Here is a 9,303-nt window from a genome sequence, read left to right as displayed (position 1 = left end):
CTCTAACCCTAAACCCTAATAATTTTTTAGCTCCAAAGATAAAGTTTAATTCACTCTTATGTAAACTCATTTTAAATGTTTTTGACAAGTTCTTAAAATTCAAGTCTAGGGATTTACAACGAGTTTCTCGTAGATGCTGGTGCATTTATCTCACACTAGCTACTTTTTTTATTTTTATTACTTTTTATTTTATACAAATATCAAATTATCCCTCATCTAACTTGATAATAAAAAAAAATCATTGTGAATATAAAAATAAAAAAAACCTTGATCATTAATGTTGAAAAAAAGCAAAAATATCTTTATAATTTTTTAATAAATAATATTAAAATAATATTTTCGCTCCTTGTTTTCATTCATAGTTTTTGTTAAAATTAGTTCATGTTTATTCAAAGATTATTCATTACGTAATTATTCAATCACATGGCTGACTGATTGAAAAGAACTATTCTTTCAGTTACTAACAATTTAAAATTACTTAATAAAAAAAAAACCGAGAAAAACCAAGAATCGAGACTTCAATACTTCAATAAGATGCCCATGTCGCCGGCTCCGATGGTTTCAATACCTGAAGCAAATTTGACTCAAACCCACTTATTTTCTGTAATAGTTTACTGATGAGGTCCCCGGCTATAAAGGAAGCACCCGAAGCCATAAGCCCAATGCTAAAAAAGTATAATGCAGTGCTGATGTATGGCTTGGGTTGCTTCCTCTGAATGTGGGCCTTCCCTACAGCAAGCAATATGATGCAAAAAAGAGAGGCCCCACCAACCGCTGCAAGCTTGAGATCTCCATCATCACTCTTCCGAAACAAGAATCCATACATGACAGGAGGCAGTAGCCCAAAAATAAGGAATGATAAAATAGATAGTGTTGCATGCAATGAAAAGTTGTCCCTTCGTCCTAGTGTTTCTTGGTATCGATCCTCCTGCTCATTCACTTGATTGGAACGATCATTTTTCAGATCCACAAGCTGAAAAAACAATACTAAAACTAGATGAAACAAACAGAAGAAGACTCGAACTTAAGGCCTCAGGCTCAACGGCATTTGATATTTCTTGTATACTATGTGGAAATAATAAAAACAAAATATAAGCCATTTTACTACATATTAAATTTCTTATACATGCTTATTGTCAACAAGGGCTGCCAGGTTTACTCACATTATGACCAAGTATGAAAAGTCCTCCAATCAAATTTGCCAAGCCAAGAGCTATAATGTTCACTGCAGAAACAGCAGGTCAATAACGTCACAAGTTGCCGTTACTGATCAAATATTTATTTCTACTGAACTCAAAAGGAGAAATGACAGACGAAATATGAGACATGAAATATAATTTATTGAAAGGAAGCTTATGTTCACAAACTTCAGAAACAGATTGATCACACAGGTTCCTCATACCATATAAAAACAGAACCACATTAAAAATGTTGCAAATTAATTCAAAAGGTGATAAAACTGGATTGAATTTGTTCAGAAAACTAATCTGTACAATTGAGTTGAATTTAGGGATACAAAAATGACACTTACAATTTGCAGCACCAGCACCAGCAGCAGAAGACACTACACTTAAACTTGTAATTGATTCTATTAAACCGCCATATACAATGCTTTTTATAATTTCCCATTGCCGGGATTCACCTACTCCAGCATCTCTTTGTTCAACCATATTTGTCATGTTCGTACTGTTCAGCAAACTTGTGGGTTCTACTGAATCAATACAGACAATCTCAGAATCTCCACGTTTTGGTGGCTCCTTTTCAATGGTGACTATGACATCATTTCCTGCATCATATCTTCATGTCAAAACAATCTCACAGGTAACAATAATAATGAAGACATTTCTAGCCCGACCAGCTGGCATTGCAACTGTTGATCTCTGGTGCAAGGAAAAAAACACATTCTAGAATAAAATTTGACAGCAGAATCAAGTTACAATTAGGAAAACCTGTACAGTTCAAATGAGGAAGAATTTCAAGACCCCTGAGTCTTGTGCATACCTATATTTTTGTTTTTCACAGAATTAACTGCATCTTCTCCAATATTGACTCTCTCCTTTTCAGGCCTTGAGGTTCCTTGGCTCAAAGAATTTAGAGCACCTTTTCCAACTTCATAGTATTCCAAAGCAGCATCATTTATGAATCCTTCTTTAGAAAACAATTGAGAGGGTAATGAGGTTCCTTGTGTTGACGAGGCCTGACCATTTTGTAAAGGTTTTTCATTCCCTTTTGCCATGTTGAAATTCTCTTCTATTCGTATCTGTGACTGCTCAAGGATTAAAGATATGGAAGTTGAATACTCTGGACGATTCACTCCACCTTGCCAGGCTTCGAGTGATGCATTTTCCTTTAGGCCCTCTATGCTACCTGAAGAGTATGGTAACTGTTGAACAGTATCCACAATAGCATGGTTCACTGAAGACCCGCCTGCACAAGCACGGGCAGAACAAATTTAGTATGGTGTATTAGTGTCACTTTGGTAAATTTGCTGCTGAAGCAACAAAATAAAAGAAATGGTGCGCAGACATTCAGAGCACAAATGTGATGAGAACACAATCATGCATATGCAGACACATCAAACAAAGAAAATTGCACTTGCACACTGAAACTCTTTACATGTGGGTGTCAAGACCGCAAATCGCTCACATTATATCGGCTCACCCAAATAATGTGGTAAAGTGAAAGTCCACGGTATGATACTTTTCCTTGGCATTAGACTGGCCAACAATGAATACAGGCATATTCACAACTCAAGAAAAGACAAGACCATAAAGCCTTCCCAATCCCACCAGTACGAAATTCACAAAATGAAATATAACTATGCTTTAGGAGGTGCAAAAAAATGGATCATATAACCAAAAATCATCTTTCAAAATCATCATGACTCCTGCTCATTCTTTTAACAAGGGAACTTAAAGTTCTGTCATACCTGAGTTTTCAGCTGCATCACCTGATATCTCTCTTGCACTGTTCAATTTAGTTTCAGCAAATTTCGTTTCCCTTGAAGAAATTACAATCGCCATTCCATCTTTAAGAGATGTACCCCCCATATCATCTAATCCTGCAATAGATGAGGATTCAACTGGTGGCAAATCAATAGAAAAGAGAGGAGAATTTTGATCTGCAAGTATCCCATTCCTAGTTGTCAAATTGGAATTGAGGTTTATTCCTTGTGGTGATTTATCATGCAATAATGGCTCCATTGTTGAAGGATTCAGAGATTTTGTTTCACTTTGGTGAGGCTTGGAATAAGAACCTTCTGCATGTTCTCCAGTTTTGACTGTAGTTCTTTCAGCATGTCGCATTACTGAATGATTGCTTCCATTTGAGGATGAAACGTTGTTATGAAAACCTGATGAGGTGTCCCGCTTCATTCCACATACTTGAGTGGGGCCCACTGCAGCATTACCTGCAACAGCATATCAACTAAGCATTCCTGTGGTGTGAAAATCCTTGCATTCATATAAGTTTTAACATCTGCACACAACTACCTGGTGTACATTGGTATGGTCTCAGCCGATCTCATTAGGCATGATATGTAATTAACTTTGGCTGGAATCAATTTGTCACTAGATTACATGTGAAAGAAACAAGCATAGCAAATTGATAATGCCAAAGGTTATAAAATAACATTCCTAGAAACAACCTCTTTACATTGAAATGCAAATTCAAATCTCAATTGTAAAGATCAGCATATTGCAACCATGAGATAATGTGATCTGGCTTGTTCTAATGTTAAAGTCAATTAAATATTATTAAGTACTGCTGGAAATGCCATCTTACTTTAACATTATCATTGTTGCTAAATCTTGGTAGCAAGACAGCATTTCCAAGTGTAACTAACAATCTTTCTTTCCCCAATCCCAACTCACAAACATCAACATGTTAAAGTAACAGCAGGAGGCCAGGCTTAAAGTTAATAAGAAACAGGATGCAAAAAATGTTTCCCGTCAAAAAACAAAGCAAGAACTGTAGCCAAACGAAAGTCTGAAACCTTTTCCAAACAAGCAGCATCATGTTTGGAATTTCAGAGCAAGCATTAAAGGCACAGGGAACAATCCTGAACAATATAAAATTTCTCAAGCAAACATCATTGTGCTAATGAGTCAATTGCAGATAAAATAACTGCATTACCTTGCTCAGTGGTTGTTTTCCTCTTATGCGTTGCAAAAATAGATAAGAACCAGTTTGTGTTGGTTGTTGCTATCTTCGGAGGAACTTGTTCATTTTCATTCTCAGTGGATGATACCCGAAACAATTTAAAACAATTTCCTGGATAATTCAACAAAAGAGTTAAGCTAGCAGAGCAGATATGACTCTTGATAGTACACATAAGTCAAGAACGTTGGATTTGGATCCTAAGTCACTGACGAGAGCTTCTTAGTATGATAGCCTCGATTTAAAAATCCATCCAAAAATGAAGACTACCCAAAGTGGTGGAATCCTGTGCGCCAATAAAATGGGGGAAGAAAAGGAAAACAAAGAATAAAGATAACTACCCTCAAAAACAAACTCATTATCATCAGCCAAATGGCAGAGCATTTTATACACTCATCATCATTTTTTTTCCTTCAATCAGAAAAGACATATTCACTAAATGATACTTGATACCATCATGATAAAATCAATATAAATTGAATCACTGAGAAAGCAAAGACTGCCTAAAAAGCATTACAAAAGGGATACAAATTAGAAGCTACCACGAACGACTTGATTGAGAATCGAAATATCTTAGGATCTGAATCAAGATTTTATCAACCACGTTTCATTTTGAAACAAAGTGAAACAGAAGTTGGAAGTATTAAACAGTAAAGAGTTTTGAAAAAAAAATGTGTACATGTGATATGTAGTTAAAAATAACAAACACAACTTTGACAAGATAAGAAATTACAACCTAAAGAACAAACTATCAGACTAAGCTTTGGTGATACGTGCACACATCAACTTGCATAATAAGGACCCTTCTATCTCTCATCATGACCAACTAGTGATCGATAGGTTGCTAATTAATGCTCATTCTAAGCAATAACATCCATATAAAGGTATATTAAGACATTTGAAGCAGCAACTTCCCAAAAATCATAAGCAGGAAGCACATCAATCACCGTTCTTACAAGCTACCATGCTTAAGATAATAAAAGATTAACATCATGTATATTTTTCAGTGAGCAGAGATCACTACTGTACCTGCAGGAATAAAGAAGCTGAAACATGATAAGCATCTGAATACATCTGGTTGTCTATCACCATTGTATTCATCGACTGCAGGTGTTGGGATATCATTTGAACCAATGTTAGCTATATCATGACTTGGACCATTGGCTGAATCTGCAGAACTGGCATCTGAATAGGCAGAATTGGCATCTGACTGAGAGGGAAGAACTGAGTCAGCTTTTGTGTGTTTTGGTTTACGGGGTGCTTTATGAATCTTTCGTGTTCGTCTACGAAGGATAACCCTTCTAGTTATACAAGAATTACAATTAGGGCAATACAAATCATGTGTATTCTGCTTCTCTAACACCTTCTCAACATCGAATTCTGTCATTTCCTGGTCTATTTCTTCTATCAAGTCCAAATCTCCAACTACTCTAGTTTCACTGTCAGAGGGTTTTGATTTAATATTGTGTTCCTCAAATGTACCTTCTAAAGGTGTAAGACTTGAACTAGAAAGCCCTTCATTGTCCAAATTTTCCCTTGATTGAAGGTTGACATCTTTGATTAAACTTTTCTGAATCTCAGAATTCTTTATAAGGACTTCCACATCTCCGGGACTTGTCTCAAAAACAGAACATGTAACACCACCACATTTCACGGCTGAAACTCCATCAATGGAATCAGCACCTGCACTCATGCAGAAGGCGAGCATTTCATTAGCAGAACATGGATCAATAAACTATATGCACCATTACAATTTCGATACACAAAGATATCTGAAGAATAGCGGAGGATCATGCAAAAGTAGCAAATTCACGAAAGTGCAATGGCAAGTGGTAATGTTGGTTATCATCCCGTAATTGATACATCTCATTTGTTTATAATAATCTTGAATCTCGTATCTACAAATAGGCAAATTTTGGTAATGAGAAATGATAACATAAAACGAATATCTCACAAAAGTAGCATCCTGTGAGAACATTACGGAATTGGGATCATGCTGTTAATAGGAGGCTGATTAACTTAATTTTATCCTACAATTGTTGGCATGGACTAGAAAAGGCAGCATGCTGGAATATAGTAGAATAGAACCGATAAATCAGAGGACTGAAGGGCACTGCGAATAATTAGTAGTTTCACTAACAGTAAGTGGCACTCCCATGCTGAGAAATATTTGGCAGCTACTGACCTTAAGTGTCAAAAACGAAACGTGGTTCCTGTTTATTGAAATTTTCGAAATTTATGAGCGTGTGGGAGCACTGTTTATGATTCTGAACATGATCAATCCACGGAGTTCCAACGTAGGAGGTCCAGTTGCAGTAACATTCCAATTAGATTATTGAATTAAAAAGAAATAGCAATCGATCCAACAATTGAAATCAACAGAAAGAAATCTTGATTTCTATAACTTATTTGTGTGTCCAAGAAGAAGAAGAAGAAGAAGAGGGTTAAGGTATTATTGATTTATGTAAAATTAAGTTGGAGGGGAGGTCGGATGGATATATTGGAAAAGAAGAGAAATGGTGACAAGATTTAGGAGCAGCATACCTTGGTGTTGGTCAAAGTAAACGCTATCTAGATGGTGGACTCTCTCCTCATCCCCACTGTGTTTATGTGGAGATCCACAGGGAGATGATACTCCTTTCGGAGTCTCTGAGTGGTCATTAATGCTGCTATTGCTGCTGCTGCTAATAAGGCTACTAATTCCATTTCCATTGCCATTACCATCATCGTTGGTAGAGGAAATATTGGCAAGCAGAGTAGTAGTGTCTGTAGCAGTGCTGCTGTGCCGAAACTGCCTGGTTTGCAGAGACATCACCTCCTCCTCCTCCTCCTCCTCCAACATCAATTTGTGTTCCTGGCGTTCCATTGGTATTTTGTTTGCGAGGGAGTGAGTAGGTGATGCCATTCTACAATTTCTAGTTGATACTTTGAGAAAGGGAGATGTCTCCAAGGCGAGGCTGAGCTATTGTTTACTTTGTGTCGAACGAGTGCTTGATAGCCACTCCCTGCTTTCAGGCCTTTGTCCTTACTTGTCCAGCCCACAATATAGCTGGTTGTGTTTAGGTGCTGTTTGGGAATGATGATTAAATTTGTATTTTTTAAAAAAAATTAAAAACTTATTTTTTATTAAAATTTAATATAATGATTAAAAATAATTTTTTAAAAATAAAAAAATATCATTAATATATATTTTAACATAAAAAAATATTTTAAAAACAATTACTATCATATTGCTAAACACATTCTTATTATTTTTATTACTATTTCTACGAAGAATAAAGAAATATAGAAATATGATGTTTTGAATTTATGTTTTTAAATATTATTAGTTTAAATTTATTGAAATTTTATTTAATTATTAATTTTATGGTTTTAAAGAATTAATTCAAATATTTATAATTATTAAAAAAAATAACTATGATTAATTTTTTATATTTATATAAAAATATATTAAAATAATATTTTTTATTTTTAAAATTTATTTTTAATAGTAATAGATTAAAATAGTTTAAAAATATTAAAAAATTAATTTTAAACAAAAAATTATTCTTAATTTTTAAAAAAAATAATATTTTTGTTGTAAAAATAAATAAGGTCTAACGATTATGCTATCCAAATCTTTAACTATGCACCTTTCCATCCTCTTTCTTAAATATTACTATTATTTCCAATAATTAACAAAGGAACTAAAATACAAAATGATATTATGAAGATTTTTTTTAATTTTCTTTCTCTTTCTCTGACACATTTTATGAGAAGTAATTTAGTATAAAGTCAAATATATCATCTCTAAAGAAATGTGGCATTGTTGTAATTTCTTGCATTTCCTTTTCTTTCTACAATTCTTAGTCTTTTCTTTTACTGTTCATTCACTTCGGAAAATAAAAATTCTCGTTATTTTTTCAAGCTTTGAGGTTTGTTGACAATAACATTGTTGAAATTTTACAGTGTTCCCCTTTGTTATTATCTTAAAACAAGGTGGAAGCTCCTTGAAGTGGTTGAATTTTGAGTGTCAATGTGGCCAATACTAAGAGCTCACGGCTACGGAGAGATGGCTCAAAATTATCCAAGAGGCTGTTATTTCTCCTAGAACAAGCCCAAAACGCAAAGACCTTAAAACCTAAGCCCGGCCCATCTAGCTCATTTTATTAAGCCCATAGACCCTTTAATTATTATGGTTGTATTTGGGGTGGACTGGGATCTTTTTTTTATATAAGAATCCAAGATGAGCTTAAATTTTTTTGATCACCGTAAAATTTAGGGTTTAAATTTTTTTATTTTAAAATTTATTTTTTATTTAAAAAAATCTATAAAATAGTTTAAAAATCATGATAAACCTCTTAATTGCTTAAAAAAACCACCATAAAAATAAAAATTAATTTGAAATAAAAAATTTATCTAAACTCATATTTGATTTTCATAAACTTGATATGAAAAAAATACTTGATATGAACATTCATAATCAAATTAAATAGTTTGATATAAATATTAATTATTTTAGTGGTTTAAATTGATAATAACAACATTTTTCTCTTTTTTTATCGCACAAGATCTTGTGATCTTTTTCTCCTTTTCTCCTCCTTCAAGCAAGGATCAAAAAATAATAAAAATGAGATTTTATATCAAAATTGAATTGAAAAAAAAATTGAGGTGCTTAAATTTAAAAATTTATGTAATTTTTAAAGTTAAAGAACTAAAGTGTATCTTTCCTAAAACTTTTAACTTAACATGTATTTTGTGTTTTTTTTTTATTATAATCTCTTTTCTTTCAACTTCATCCTTAACTAAAATATCAGAAACAATTAGTTTTAATTGGAATTAAATTGCATAAAATAAAACTTTGAAAATCAAAATGAAATTGCAAAAATTGCATAGTACCATAGTATTTTATGTATAGGTGAACAAAGGCGGCTTCTACAGTAAAATACCCAAAGGCGCCTCCTGCACTAATCAATTCCTTACATGAAGTCAATGAATCCTTTTATACAGTATATTTTATCTACAAAACCGTTTGGTGTTGGTATTGGCAATGAATAATTGAAAATATATTATACCAAAAAAAATAGTGATAAACTTAATGAGTTTAATATGATTGGGTTCAAGTAAGCTTATTCATCTTACTTTAGCCAACATTTCATTGTAAAA

General features: G+C 33.5%; 1 protein-coding gene across 2 annotated transcripts; it reads right to left on the bottom strand.

Annotated features, from left to right (window-relative positions):
- Nucleotides 1-349: 349 nt before the first annotated feature.
- LOC105110100 (membrane protein of ER body-like protein) lies at nucleotides 350-7,163 on the bottom strand. Of its 2 annotated transcripts, XM_011005027.1 has the most exons (9): nucleotides 6,703-7,163; nucleotides 5,188-5,841; nucleotides 4,135-4,272; nucleotides 3,257-3,409; nucleotides 2,930-3,061; nucleotides 2,002-2,427; nucleotides 1,532-1,786; nucleotides 1,164-1,225; nucleotides 350-973 (listed from the first exon to the last, which is right to left on the bottom strand). In XM_011005027.1, exons 1-9 carry the CDS (start codon nucleotides 7,061-7,063, stop codon nucleotides 527-529), a joined length of 2,628 nt encoding a protein of 875 aa, XP_011003329.1. In that variant the 5' UTR covers nucleotides 7,064-7,163; the 3' UTR covers nucleotides 350-526. The 2 variants fall into 2 exon arrangements, with proteins under 2 accessions (XP_011003329.1, XP_011003328.1); XM_011005026.1 differs by having other exon boundaries at nucleotides 2,930-3,409.
- Between the last annotated feature and the right edge of the window lie 2,140 nt (nucleotides 7,164-9,303).

The sequence above is a fragment of the Populus euphratica genome, unplaced genomic scaffold (assembly GCF_000495115.2).
Source record: "Populus euphratica unplaced genomic scaffold, PopEup_1.0 scaffold239.1, whole genome shotgun sequence".
Taxonomy (NCBI): domain Eukaryota; kingdom Viridiplantae; phylum Streptophyta; class Magnoliopsida; order Malpighiales; family Salicaceae; genus Populus; species Populus euphratica.
This window is presented reverse-complemented; position numbering and strand designations above follow the sequence as displayed.

Bases quoted from the DNA above. Each gene is read 5' to 3' on its own strand.
- LOC105110100 (XM_011005026.1), bottom strand. From the start codon at position 7,063: ATGGCATCACCTACTCACTCCCTCGCAAACAAAATACCAATGGAACGC. The intron at 4,273-5,187 runs GTACAGTAGTGA...TGAATTATCCAG, and splicing joins CAGCTTCTTTATTCCTGCAG to GAAATTGTTTTAAATTGTTT. The intron at 2,428-2,929 runs GTATGACAGAAC...GTGCTTGTGCAG, and splicing joins TGATGCAGCTGAAAACTCAG to GCGGGTCTTCAGTGAACCAT.